This window comes from Camelus ferus, chromosome 6 (genome assembly GCF_009834535.1).
Source record: "Camelus ferus isolate YT-003-E chromosome 6, BCGSAC_Cfer_1.0, whole genome shotgun sequence".
In the NCBI taxonomy this organism is placed as follows: domain Eukaryota; kingdom Metazoa; phylum Chordata; class Mammalia; order Artiodactyla; family Camelidae; genus Camelus; species Camelus ferus.
The window spans coordinates 93549967-93564264 of NC_045701.1; the positions used below are offsets into that span (position 1 = coordinate 93549967).

The 14298-nt window shown below is 57.7% G+C and overlaps 1 protein-coding gene across 3 annotated transcripts in view; it reads right to left on the reverse strand.

Annotated features, from left to right (window-relative positions):
- BRF1 (BRF1 RNA polymerase III transcription initiation factor subunit) overlaps positions 1–13504 on the reverse strand; it is a 49252-nt gene extending 35748 nt beyond the window's left edge. For all 3 annotated transcript variants that reach the window (XM_032482850.1, XM_032482849.1, XM_032482848.1), the window contains exons 1-2: positions 13091–13504; positions 6303–6383 (exon numbers count right to left, since the gene is read on the reverse strand). In XM_032482850.1, the coding sequence (XP_032338741.1) occupies positions 6303–6383; positions 13091–13274 (265 nt within the window). In that variant the 5' untranslated portion in view covers positions 13275–13504. The remainder of the gene's footprint in view (positions 1–6302; positions 6384–13090) is intronic.
- Between the last annotated feature and the right edge of the window lie 794 nt (positions 13505–14298).

Below are 14298 nucleotides of genomic sequence, written 5' to 3' on the forward strand. Positions count from 1 at the left end.
CGGTGCTTTAAGGCCAACAACAGTGTGGACTGAATGACATAGCTTCAAACACACAAAGTGAAACCGACAGGACAGGAAAGGGACAAAGCGAGCCGACAGAGCTCCCGGGACTGCAGTGGGAAGGGACAAGGAAATGACCAATGGGCATGAGAACCATGGAGCTGCCCACAGGCTCTACTGCCAGACACCAGGGCCCTGGCAGAACTGGACCTGCACGGACGCTAAGCTGCCCCCCCGCTGCACTGCCAGTAACTGCACTGGGTCAACACCAGGCCCCCGGGAGACAGACTCAGCAGCTTGCTTCTAAGGAACAGGGTATGCAAAAGAAACAAGTGTGACGTCTCGTGGAGGAACCTGGTGGTGACCTAGACCCACATCAGCGGCAACCAGTCACGCGACCTCGGGTCCACCTGCTACAGGCCAAAGAGAGCACAACCCTGCGGGACCTTCCCCAGAACCCACGACAAACTCCGACACAGAGACCTTCCGTAAGACACCTGCCCGGGAGGGACTCTCCAACTGTGTGCAGGTGGGAGGAACTGTCACAGGTGGGAGGAGGCAGAGGAAGGTGAGGCCAGGCAGCCAGGACCTTGGACTGGCCCAGGGCAGAGGGAAGATGGGCGGGGGCAGGGCCCCCGGCTCCACCAGCAGCCCTGCGCCTGTCGAGGTGGCGGACGGTGCAGACAGGACACCCAGGGCTGCCCCTGCAGCTCTGCTGGACATCAGACACTGCTGTAAAACAGAAACTTAAAGACCCCACAGAACCAACCAGAGAAACAGCTATCTCAAAACTTGGGGGTTACAGCCAGACCAGAGCTTAGACAAATGCACAGCTTAGATGCAAATATGAGAAAAAGAAAGCCTGAAAAACTGATGAAGCGTCCAACTTGAGAAGCTGAAAAAGAACTCTGAACAAACTGAGCAGAAGACTTGGAAGGAAGCGGGTAACAAGGAGGAGCACCCAACCACACAGAAGACAGACAGGCAGCAGAGAGCCAGCAGAGCCAGGCTCACTCTCCGGAAAGAGCGAAGCTAAACTGATAAATTCCCAGCAAGATCAATCAGGAAAAAAAGGATAAAGCACAGTCACCAGTGTCAGGGGTAAAAGGAGAGCGTCACTAAAACCCAGGAGACACACCCGAAGCACAGGAGAACGTTATGAGTGACTCTGAGACGGCCAAGCTGAATCTAAACCACCGAGGTAGACGGTAATTTGAAACGTGCATCTTGCCAAAACCGACAGGAAGAAACAGAAAATCTGAGCAGTCCCATTAAAATCCCATTAAAAATAGTCCCATTAAAGACACGAATCTGTAATTAAAATCTTCTCACAAAGAAAGCTCACAGCCCAGACGGCTTCACTAGTAAATCCTTCCACACATCTAAGGAAGAAACTGGTAAATCACACAGCCCTCACAGAGAACAGAGCGAGAGCAGTGCGCCCCTCATGACCCAAGCGGGTTTATTCCAGAAGCCCAAGGTGAGCTAACATTCACAAGACCACTCGGTGCAATCCATTACAGTAACAGAATGCACAGAAAAAATACATCATCACTTCAACAGACACGAAGAAGCACGTGACAAAACGCTCACATCCTTAGTGACGGAGAAACAGTGACCACTTTCTCAGTGAGGTCGAGGACCAGACAAGAACACCCACTCCCCCCTCCCATTCAACACCCGTGGAGAGGTGAGCCACACAGCAGAGATGGAAGAAAGCCCCACAAAGATGGGAAAGGAGGGAGGAATAAAGTCCCAGCCCAGACACACCCCTGCCAAGAACAAGAAAAGAACCTGCCAAGTACTAGACGTCATACGTGAATGGAACAGTTCTCCATGAACCCACCTGCAGGGTCAATGCGACTCCACCCCAACACGGGCAAGTTTCCGTTTGGGAACCAAGAGCTGATGCTAACACTTATACTCTGAAATACAAAGCAGCTGGAATAACCGAGACAATCTTGAAGAGCTAGAGAATTCACACCGCTGGGCTTTGTCAGCTGCCCAGAAATCAGACAGCGAAGACTGGCTCAGGAGTGTCTGCTGTCACCAGAGTCCGTCAGCCACTCACTGATGGCACATGGGCCAAGGCACCGTACTAGGAAGGATGGTCGTTCTGATACGCAGCGTAACAGCCCGCTACCCACGCGGGAAGACGCAAACCCCAACTCCCACCTCACACCGCGTACAAAAGCTGATTCGAGGCGGACGACAAGCCCAAGTGTAAAACACACAGCAACAGAGCTTCTAAGTGAAGACCCAGGAGCCCCCAGAGCCCCAGGCCTGGGGCAGGTGAGCACCTCCCGAGCCCCCAGACCCCTGGCCGTGAAGACTGGCACGCTGGGGCTCTGCCAAAACCGAGACGTTTCTGTTCATCCGAAGCCGACGTGAAGAAAGGGAGAAGGCAGCTGCCAGGGGTGGGGGTGGGGGGCGGCCAGAAGACTGAGGTCCAGTGAAGGGCTCGACTCTAAAATTCACGAAGAGCATCTCAAGATCGGCGAGTGAAAGAGAACTCAATTTAAAAAAACAACTTGTGCAGAAGACACAACCAGCAAGCACCTCACAGAGAGGGCCTCTCGACAGCCGAAAGGCACACGCAGGGGCGGCCAGCAGAGCCGCCGGGCACAGAAAGCAAGTCACGCCACCACGCGCACCATGCGCACCGGCCAGGGGGACCAGGGGGACCGGAGCGACGGAGCCCCAGGCTCGCACACGCTGGACCACGTGGGGCTGCGTCTCCAGGGGACGAGCACACTCCCCAGACGCCCTGGAGTCCCGCTCACAGGCGTCCCGAGAGGTGGCCCCCAGGGTGACGCATGTGGCCAAAAGCAAACAGCAACGCCCACGGGCAGGAGCAGCGGAAGTCCCCTGGGACACACTCACAAAGCGACACCCTGCACAGGCGGACCACCGCTGACACACACGCGGGATGCTCTCTGGGGCTGGCTGGCACTGGGGGCTTCTGGTACGAGAAGGGCATTCCACCTGGGTCTGAGGGCGGCCTCATCGTCCAAGTTACCCAAGCAGCTCGCGGAAGGTCGGTACATTCCACACAGTCCACCCGTGCCTACCGAGGAGAACAGACACCTGAAAAGAATGGGAGGAAAGTCTCCCAGGTGAACGGGCTGGTCAAGCCGGCGAAGAGCGCCCCAGCCTGGAGGCGTGTCAGAACTCCGGAGACGGAGGAAACTCCCAAAGACCCCCATTCCGGGGGGGGGGGGCAGCAGAACTGGGGGCCCTGCCGGGCAGGTGGGCACCATGGCCTGGCTCCCAGCCCCTCACAGGCTCGGGTCTGGGGGAGCTCCGCTCTGTAACCAGGACCAGAGTATGTTCCCAACAGAACAACAGAACCTAAGACCGACGAGCCTGGGAGGGACAGGCGAGCACACAAAACTTCGCGGGCAGGCGGGCGCCTGGGCCGCCAGCTCATTCCCTTCCCAACTCCCTCTCTTCTAGGCAAGGCACCACAACTTAACAAGAACAGTAACCCTGAAGTTCAGTTCACAGACTTCAACCACACCCAGCAGGCTTGGTCAGGATGGGCGGCAGGCAGTGAAGGCGCAGGAGTCTTCCTCTGCGGGGACAACAGACCAGCTTGGCCACTGGCAGGAGAGACAGCTGGGGATGACCAGCCACCAGGACCACTGGGACGCGGGGTGGACCTCCAAACCCCAGGGAGGAGAAGGCCCGGAGCCCGGACCGCAGTTCCATCAGCAATGTGAAAGGTATCCGAGAAGGTAAACACAGAACGGGGGTGAGAGCCAGGAGCAGCCCCAGCACGTCAGAAGCGCACCGGCCGTGAGGCAGGCCACACTCTGCGCTGGCTCTCCCCCAAAGCTGTGGGAAATGGCAGCGAGGAGGGCAAATCGGCCTAGACGCACCAGGGCACAGAGAAGAGCAGAGGAGGCCTCGGAAGACGGGGAAGCCAACGCCGTGCTGGCTCTCCACTGGGCAGGGAGGGGCCAGCCGTCAAAGCCGGCAGCCTCCCCCCGGCCCCACAGCCCCCACCCCCGGCAGGAGCGCCCGGGGAAGGTGTGCAGAGGAAGCAGAGGGTCCCTGACACCTGAGTGGACGCCATCTCTGCCTCAGAGCTCACTCACCCAGTCCCAAGGAGTCTGTGAACTCTGCTCTGATTTCGTACCTAAACCAAGGCGTATTCAATGGTTTCTGTTTGATTACACGGGCTATTTTCCTCGATTGCTAGTTCCAATTCTGCTGCTATGAATTCTGCATGAATGCTGCTCTTTACAGTTTATTTGCGTCTGACGGACAATCTACTCTAGGTTTTTGGAAATATGTACAGTCTGTTGGGAATAAAGTTCTTCATATACAGAAGACTTTAAAGTCAGACACAGAGGAAAAGAAAGACTATGAGACAGCAGCACCTAGAAGCAGGCGAGGCGAACAGGCCACCACTCTAGCAAGGGGGCCAGGCCACCAGCCAGGAATAATTCGTATCTGTGTGCAGGCAGTCTTCAAACAGGCAAAACAAAAACCCGGCAAAACCGTGGGCAGAAAGGGACAAACCCACCCCGTCCCGGAGACCGGACTACGCCCTCTCCGCGACCCCGTCCCGGAGACCGGACTACGCCCTCTCCGCGACCCCGTCCTGGAGACTGGAATATGCCCTCTCCGCGACAGACGGACCAGCAGAACCAGGATCAAGAGCACTGGAAGGAAATGTGACCCCAGTGACAGGCACAGAACACGCCACCGTCTGCAGAAAAATACTCACGTCCCTGAACTGACTGTAATGGCCTCAGGGCCAGCACCAAATCATTTCAAAAGACTGAAATCCTGCCAAATGCGATCTCTACACACGGAAGAATCGAGCTGAATATAAGGAAAGAAACAACTATGCTAATTACCTATGGGGGGTCACAGGGAAAAGCTCAGGGGAAATTTTAAAACATATTTTGATGCGAGTCGTTACCAGAAACCCACCACCCGCCCTCATGGTGGCCAGCGACACAGATGCCGGCCCTGCTGGCCTGAGAGCTGCTGGCTGAGTCCGTGCGGGCCACCCCGTGCACAGCAGCAGCCCGGAGGGGCAGGCCCTTGACAGCCAGGAGAAGGTGACCAGTGTGCAGCTTAGGGCACTCAACCCCACACAGCCTGCCCTCCCAGCCCGCAGGTACAGAACTGGAGCACAGAGGCACACCTATAAATCAACAGAAAGATTCCACGTCCAGGGGTCAGAAGACTTCCTCTTGTTAAGATGACAACACTCCCCAAACCCATCTACAGACTCAACCCTCCCGGTCAGAATCCCAGCTGGCTGCTTTGCAGAAACTGACAAGCTCATGCAAAAATTCATACGGAAATACAAGCGGCTCAGAATAGTCAAAAAACAATGTTAAAATGAAAAGATTGAGAGGACCCACAGTTCCCAATTTCAAAATCTGCTTCAAAGCTGCCATCACCAAAACGGTGTGGTACCAGCAAAAGGCCAGACACAGACCAAGGGGGCAGAGGTGACAGTCCAGAGATAACCTCACACATGCGGCAAACCGACTTCCGATGGGGTCAGCAGTCTTCCGCAGACGGTGCTGGGAAAGCTGGATCTCCACATGTGGCAGAGCGAAGCTGGGCCCTCACCTCACGCCGTATGCAAAACCAACCCAAAGTGGACCAAAACATCAACCTAAGAGCTAAAACCCTTAAAACTCAGAAGAAAACATAAGCATAAATCTTTGTCACTTGGACTGAATGAGGCAATTTTTCTTAATTACGACACAAAAAGCACTGGCAACAAATGAGTAAACAGATAAACTGCACATCATCAAAATTAAACTCTTGTGCTTCAAAGGACACCATTAAGAAATGAAAACCACCACCCACAGAATGGGCGACAATTTTCCATAAATCACATCACTGATAAGAGACTTGTATCTAAAATATATAAAGAACTTTCATAATTCAATAAGAAAACAAATAACCCAATTGAAAACAGGCCAAGATCTGAGCTGACGTTTCTCCAACATGCTGGGGACTGGTACTGTTCTAAAATACAGTGAAAACAGCACTTCATGTCAAATGCGATAAACGTGTCATTTTTGTACGAATTCGACGGAGACTAACAACACACAGGGTGTGCCCAGCAGGGAGCCTGGCAGAGTCTGTGCAGGAGGCCCGGGGGGGCCTGATGACCGGGGAGGGGCTCCACAGACAGCTCCTCCCAGAAGTGGGGCCTGCAGTGGGCCTGGAGGGTGACAGGAGGTGGTCACTGCAGGGTTGTCGTTCATGCCACAGACCCCCACCCCAGAGCCCGACCCTCCCGGCGGCACCCAAGGTGGAAATACCGTTCTGCAGGGTCTGTGCTCGGGACTCCTTCCCCAGGTTCACATGGAAGCCGCCGCCCAGGGTCGGGGCTTTGCCAGCACCTAGGAACACAAAGCCAACAGATCAGCCAAAACCTAGCAGGGACCCACATGGACAGCCCTTCTGCTGCCTCCAGCGCTTCTGGAGCAGGAACACACGGGGTCAGCACTTGGAGCAGGAGGCAGCAGCAAGCCCCCCAGACCCTGCCGTTCACACCTCCGTCGGGGAGGTCAGGGTGCAGGGCCTGCTGGGGGACCAGGACACGTCTGAGGATGAAATGGAAACTCAGAAGTGATGGGGGTCTGGGGAAGCAGGTCTTCGAGGTCTGAACACAGGCCTGGAGGACAGCACGTGGCCCACCTTGTGGGGCTGGCAGGGACCTCTGAATCATGTGTGGCCACCACCAGCACAGACAGCAGAGGACAAGTTGGCCTCTAGCTTATCAAATCCCAAACCAATGCTAACAAGGTTCTTTAAAGATCTCACATTTTGACCTGTGTCCAGCGCTGCCCAACTTCTATTTCAAAAAAAAATCACCATATTGTTTTAACTGAAACGGGCATGTGCTTTCAGTGTATTTTAGTAAACAATTACAAGAATATTGCAGTAGAAAAAGGAGCATGAAATGGTATAAACCCCTGAAGCCCCACCTTCCAAGAACAAGGACCCTGGGTGGCCTTCCTCCTAGCCACCTCTCCCTGCTAGGACATGGGGGGACCACAGGGGGCCACAAAAAGAGGCTGCAGAGGAAGAGCGGAGACGCGTTCCAGTTGAGTGATGAACACTCTCTTGCTCCGTGACCCGCTCCAGTCCAGCTTCTGTCCCCAGCATGAAGCAAAGCCTCAAGAGGTCACGCCCCTCCCCGCCCTCCCACGGCCACATGCCACCTCTGCCGCCCACCCCCACTCTCCCCTGCACGCTCCGGCCGTGTCCCCCTGCACTTCCCAGGCCTCTGTCTCCTGCTGCTGTGCTCCCCCGCCTCTCCCAACGCCCCAGTCACCCTTCCTGGGGCGCTGTCTCCAACCCTCGCTTCCCAGGGCACACTCACGCACACACACACCAGCCCCAGGCTCTCAGAGCTCCTTGCATGTGGCCTCAGTTCATCACGTGCCAGGGAAGCGGGGACTAGGTCTGACGAGGAAGGTGCCTCACTGGGTGCAACAGCTCGGGGGGCGGGAGGGGCCAGAGGTCAAGCCCGCCTGCCAGACTGACACAGACTCTTCCATCCGACAGACAGCGCCCACTGGGGTCTGGTTATGACCGAAAGCACCTGGGAAGCAGTGGCCATAGCACGACAAGTCTCGGGCGGCCAGTGCCCCCAGGCTGGGGTCTCCTGAAGCAGGAGAGAAGCCGGAGGCCACCTCTGGCCACACCACCGAGCACACCGTCCAGTTCTCCATCTGCCCGCCCTTCTCGCCATCCCTCTGCTGCTGAAAACATCTGGTGTTTCCTACGAGCAGAGCCTGTAACACCATACAACCAGCTGGAACTAAGAAGCAAACATGCAGGTGGTCGGGCCAAGACCGCCCCCTGGTGGACAGCGGGGAAGCCCCGCGTTCCACCCGGAGGCAGAAGCCGAGGTGCAGGGCCTGACCCCAGCGGCTAGGGCTGTGCCACGTGCTCACCCAGCGCTGGGGACAAAGCCAGCGGCACCAAGGCCCCAGACCAGAAACAAAAAGGCCAAGGGGCTCCGCCCTCAGTGCTCTCGGCCAGGTGGTCAGCAGGTGCCTCAGCGCAGGTGAGCAACGCTTCACTAAGTCTGTGTGCGTTTTATTCTGAGTCGGGGCTCTGTGGCTGCTGTGAAGCTCCTTCTGGGAGGAGCACCCCAAGGCCCAGCCCGCGCTCGCACAGGGTGTGCCTCCCCTAACACACCTGAAGTGCACGGACAAGCGCTCACAGGGTGCTGGCACCGGGGACGCGGCCGGCGGGCCAGCCGGTGAGCAAACAGCTACATGGTGGCAGGAGCTGAAACTTCTCTCAACCAGATGCAGCTACAAGAGCCTGTTTCGTTACGATTAAAATTCCAACTGGGAAAACCGTGCAGCATGACGCCCAGCAGGTGAAAAAAGCAGCGAATGACATCTTACAAGTAAGTCCTCTCACCCAAGGGCCCCGGGACAGAATTCAGCCATCTCCTGAGAGCAGGCACCTTTGGCCAGGAACTCAGTGGGGCTCTGAGGGGCCGCAGGCCAGAAGCAGATGGGAGACCTCCCACACCCCGGGACCAGCGCTTGGCAGGGACACCAGGCCTTCACGTGCTCACACCCCGACAACACCAGGCGGGCGGGCAGCAACCCCTCAACGTGTTACGCTCAGGAAGCGTCCCATCACCCCAGACTGCCCAGACACCAGCACTCAACAGACTCCTTGTTCAAAGTCTGCAGAGACTGAAAGTTGTGATGTAGAAACCAAGGGAAGAGCTCCCCAAGGGGCGGGAGGGGCCTGCGGAGCAGGCTGCCTGATGCAGCAGCTCCCTCTGCCTCTGGGCCGCCTCTGGGGCAGCCACAGCACGGCTCCGGGGAGGGGCCCACAGGAGGCTCAGGGAGACCCAGGGGAGACCCGCTGTCCTCAGACCCTCGGCACCGACACCGGGCACAGGAAGCCCAGCTCTGCCCTGAGGTCCTCCACACTTGGGGGCCCCCCTCCCACAGAGCAGCAGATGCCCAGCTGCTCCACTGCCCTTCTCACCCCTCCCTTCTATCCGCCCGTGCCCCCCGCCCCACCAGCTGGGGCATGTCTTTTGGTGGACACCAGAAGACACCGCCCAGATGTCCCCAGCACCACCCCTGCCACCACCACTCTGCAAGGTGCCACCCACACGTCCAGGCCATGGTCCTGGACTCAAACACCTACCAGGAGCTAGGTGGGGCTGCTGCTTAGTCAGAAGCCCGGACCGGAGCTCAAAGGTGGCAGGGCCTCTGGCCAGAGGCCCTGATGTCCAACTGACACGTTCCCAAGTAAACTGCAAAGCTAACCATCCCCACTCATTCTCAGAGAATAAGCAGGAACACTCAGGAAAGACCATGGCCTTGCATCCAGAAAAGGGCGCCCCAGAAAGCTCAGCTTCCAGGATGAGGCTGGACTAAAGGCAGAGCTGGGAGGGCGAGCTGGGAGGGCCAGCTGGGCACGCACTCTGGTGCCAGGGAGACTGGGGGTCACCAGAGCCGAGAGCCTGGCGCGACTGCAGCTTGGTGGGGAAGGAAGGCCGGGCGCCTGGGAGAGCCCTACTGGGGGTTGGGGGGCTGCCAGAGGCAGGTGATGACCCCTTCACCCCTTCTGTCCAGGTGCTGCCTCCCGGGGCCCCTAGAGGCTAAGCATCCACGAGCCCTGCGGTGAGTCCCTGCACGCCCACCTGGGAGTGAGCCCCTCGGACAGAGCCAGCGCGGGCTGGAGAGGTCCTCCTGCCACCTTTACATCACACCACCAGTGGCACCAGCGCTCAGCCTGTGCTCGCAGGCTGCGGGGATGACTTCACTGCACAGTGGGGAGCACGTCTCACGTCCAGGCCCCCAGAGGCGTCCAGCTTCCGCGTCCGCGGTGAGGGCAGGCTGTCATCAGCTCGAGGGATGCACTCAGCACAGCACCTCCCACGAAAGCCCCGTGTCAGCTGCTGCGGTCACCCCGTCCGCGGCCTCTCCTCCCAACAGGCGTCAGGCAAGGACCTGGGTGACTGGAGGGGGCAGTCTGGCAACGTGTGACAAACCTGCAAACACGGTGCCACGGAGATGCCGCCAAGGCAACTTGCTCAGGAAGAGCACAGAGGCGTGCCGTGCAGAGAACAGGAGAAAAAAGCAGGGAGACCCCAAACCGGTTCTTTGAAAAGAGCAATACAACTGATCAATTTCTAGCAAGAGAGACAAAGGAAAAAAGAGAGAAGACACGAAACACCGACATCTGAAAGGACAACAGGCACCACCACAGGCCCTGCAGACGCCACGAGACCAAGGGAAGAGCACCGCCAGCTCCGTGTGCACAACGCGACAGCTCAGACCAAATTCACCGAACCCTTAGAACCAGATGCGCCCAAGATGAAAGACATCACCTAAAACACAAGCAAAGCCTGTGACTCTTAAAGGAGCTGAATCTGCACCTAAAACCTTTCTGGAAAAACAAAACCTCCAGGCCCAGGCAGCTACACTGGTGAATTCCACCGAATTCCACCGGGCAGTCGAGGAAGAAATAACACCAATTCCACACACTCCCTTCAAGAAAACAGAAAAGAATGGAACATTCCCCAGCTCCTTCCATGAGGCGCACTACCTCGCTTTCTAAACTGGACGAGACACTGCAAGAAACCGGCACACTGACATTCCATGGGGACATACGCCTAAGAGCCCTGGACAAAACAGCAACAAACCTAATCCAGCAACACACACACAGAGTTACACCCCACGATCGAGTGGGTGTACCCCAGGAACACAAAGCAGGCTAAGCATTCAAACACCAGCCACACTGACAGACTAAAGAAGAGAAACACAGTTGTATCAGCTGACGCAGAAAAAGCCTGAGACAAACGCCAACATCCACTCGCGGTAAAACCTCTCAGCAAACCTGGAGGAGACAGAACTTCCCCGGCTGCGCGGAAGGACAGGCCCAGAAGCCCACAGCCAACCTTGCACAGAGCAGGAAGAAAGCGAGCGCTTTCCTCTGAGGCTGGGGACAAGGCGGGCGTCTGCTCAAAGGCAAGAAAGGAAAGAGCCCCTACTTGTAAACATGATTGTCTACACAGAGAGTCCCAAAGAACCCATTTAAAAAACTCCTAGAACTAGTAAGTTTAGCAAGTTCCAGGAAACAGACCAACGGAAGAACTCAACCACATGTCTATATTCTGGTAATGACCAACTGAAAACTAGATTTTTGAAAAATACCATTTACAACAGCTCTGCCTGGATCTGAGGTAACCGTCTAACGTACGCACAGGAGGGAGCTGTGTGCTGAAAACCACGAATGTGAGGAGACGTCCAAGGAGATCTAGCGACTGAAGAGACGTGCCTGCTCACGGGCTGAGGGGTGTGGCCCAGTGCAGACACCAGACCAGGATTTAATGCAACTCCATTTGAAGGCCCAGCAGGATGTTTTGTGAATATGCACAAACTTATTTTAAAATTGGACAAAAAGGGAAAGGAACTACAATAACTAAAACAGTTCTGAAAGGGGAGTGCAAAGGTGGAAGACCTCACAGCACCTGATTTCAAGACTTACTAGAAATGCACGGAGACGAGGCAGTGTGCCATAGACAAAAAGAAGCCAGCACCCTCTTCAACACAGCGGAACAGGGGGCCCAGAAACAGGACCACGCAAACGTGGCCCAGTGACGTTTGCCAAAGGGGCAAAGGAAATTCGAGAGAGGACAGTCTTTCAACAAATGGTGCAGAAACACCTGGGCCCCATAGGCACACACCACACACAAAACTTGACCCACATGGTCGAGGATCGAAATGTAAAACACACAAAAACAAAACTTTCAGAGAAGAACATGGTGCCTTGGGCTCTGGAGATTTCTTAGAAGGACACAAAAAGTACAATCTAGGAAAGAAAAAAAAAATCAACAAAGTGGACTGCATCAAACCTTAAAACTTTTCATCAAAAGTTTGACCTTCTGCTCTGCTTGTAACTAGAATATTTAAAGAATGTCCAAAACTCAACAATAAGAAAACAGACAACTTCAATAAAAAACAAGCAAAAAAACTACCTGAGCAGACCTTTCAGCAAAGGGGGTTAAGGGACGGCAAGCAGGCACGTTAGAGGTGCCTCACGCCGCTACGCTTTGGGGAAACTCAGCACCGCGGAGATGAGGCACTGCAGCACACATTAGAGCAGCTAAAACAGAAGAACGCCGACAACACCAAGCTGTGGCGAAGATGTGGAGCCGGTCTGAGGATGCAGAACCGCCGGCCAAGCCAACGGTCAGTCTGGCGGTCTGTTACCAAGTGACACGCACAGCTCCCTTCCTCTCTTGGAGAAATGAAAACTCGCGTCCAGGTCAGAAGCCATCCACCGTGGTCCCAGCAGCTCTATTCACAATATCCCCAAACTGGCGACAGACCAAAGTGTCCTTCAGTAAGTCGTGATCCATGCACATGAAGGAGCAAGCCTGGGCCACGAAGAGGTCCAAGCACTGGCCCTCGCAGCAGCCTAGGCGGACCTCAAAGGCAGCAGGCTGAGGGACAGATGGCCCAGCCGAAGGTGGCCACTTCCTGGGCAGCCCTGAACTCTGGACTGCAGGGGGGTGGGGGCAAGAGCTCCCCTGAACACCAGACTGCAGGGTGGGGCGAGGGCTCCCCTGAACATCGGACTGCGGGGGGGGCGAGGACTTCCCTGAACACCGGACTGCGGGGGGGGGAGCGAGGACTCCCCTGAACACCGGACTGCGGGGGCGGAGGGCGAGGACTCCCCTGAACACCGGACTGCGGGGGGGGGGGAGCGAGGACTCCCCTGAACACCGGACTGCGGGGGCGGGGGGCGAGGACTCCCCTGAACACCGGACTGCGGGGGCGGGGGGCGAGGACTCCCCTGAACACCGGACTGTGGGGAGCGGGGTTGCCGGCTGCCAGGCGGGGTCGGGCAGAGCCCCACAGCGAGGAGCTGGCTCTGGACTTTCCTTTACGCTCCCTGTCGCGTCACTTGAGTCCCACTGTGCTGAAAGGAGGGAAGCGACCAACACGACCGAGGGGCGGCTGGCCGCACCCTGCTCCCCGCCCGGTGAACCCCGCTACCAGGACCACAGGCAGGCGCCCCGAGCCGCAGGCCCCCGCCCGCCGGAACCCACCGTCCAGCGACACGAACTGGCCCACGGCCGACGAGCCGCCGCCGCTGTTCTCCACGAACTGCACCTCGGACACGATGATGTTGTCCTCGAGCACCGAGCCGCAGCCGGTGCACACGGCGTCGCCGCGCGCCGCGTCTAGCTCGATGTCCGTGCCGCCGCAGCCGCGGCACACGCGGCCCGTCATGCTGGCGGCTCCGCGCCCGCCCCGCGCGGCCTCCACTCGGGTCGCCCGCCGGGCCCGCCGCACCGCGTCCGGGCCGCCCGACTCTCGCGAGGCCTCGGCCTCCGCCGCCGCCGCGCCCGCCGATTCGCAGCGGCAGATTCGCCACGCGCACCGGGACCGCGCCGCCCGCAACGGCCGCGCCCGCGGGACGGGCACGGGCTCCGGGGCCGAGGCGCGGACGCGAGGACTCGAACGGCGACCTCCGGGCTCGGACGGAGACACCGGACCTGGGACTAGGAGCCTACAGGCCTCACGGCGGCGAGCCAGCGGCTGGAGGAGGGCGGGCAGGTCTGCGGGCGGGCCGGGGGCGGGCCCGCCGACGTGGGCGGGGCCTGATAGCCTGGAGGGCGGGGCAGGCCTGAGGCGTCGTGGAGGGAGTCGGGTGGTGGGCGGGACTTCAGGGGGCTGTGGGCGGGGCCTGGGGCCCTTCCGGGCGGAGCCGGGTGTGCGCGGAAGCAAGCCGAGAGGTCTGAGCAGCACAGCCCCCGGACTGGGCGGTGCGTTCTTGGGGGAGACCCCGGCCCGGGGGCTCCCGCCTCTCCCTCTGCGCTTGCAGGCGCGCTCCGCTGCTCTTCCTGGTTCCTGGGCCTCCGTCAGACGGTGCTCGTCCGACCCCATGCAAGCCCCGCTCCCAGTTGTGTAGCACCCCCAACACAGTTACTTGTGTCACCTGGGGCTACCCGTGACGGTCACGTTTCTGTGTTCCAGCCACCCCACCCACGCGCGCCTTCAATCATCTTCAGATGCCGTTCGCAGTTGCCCAAATACCCGTAACTCCCTGGGAATGAGCGGAAAAGAAAATGTGCGAGACTACAGTTTTTAAAAACTCTGAACCTTGAATGTAGGACGTAAAGGGAGCTCAGACGAAGTCAGAAAACGTCCCATTCCCGCTTGAAAGCTAAGTTGTAAATACTTAAGCTCTTCACGAGTCAGTCTATAAAGTCTACTTTATACCAACCAAAATGTCAACAGGATTTTCAGATAA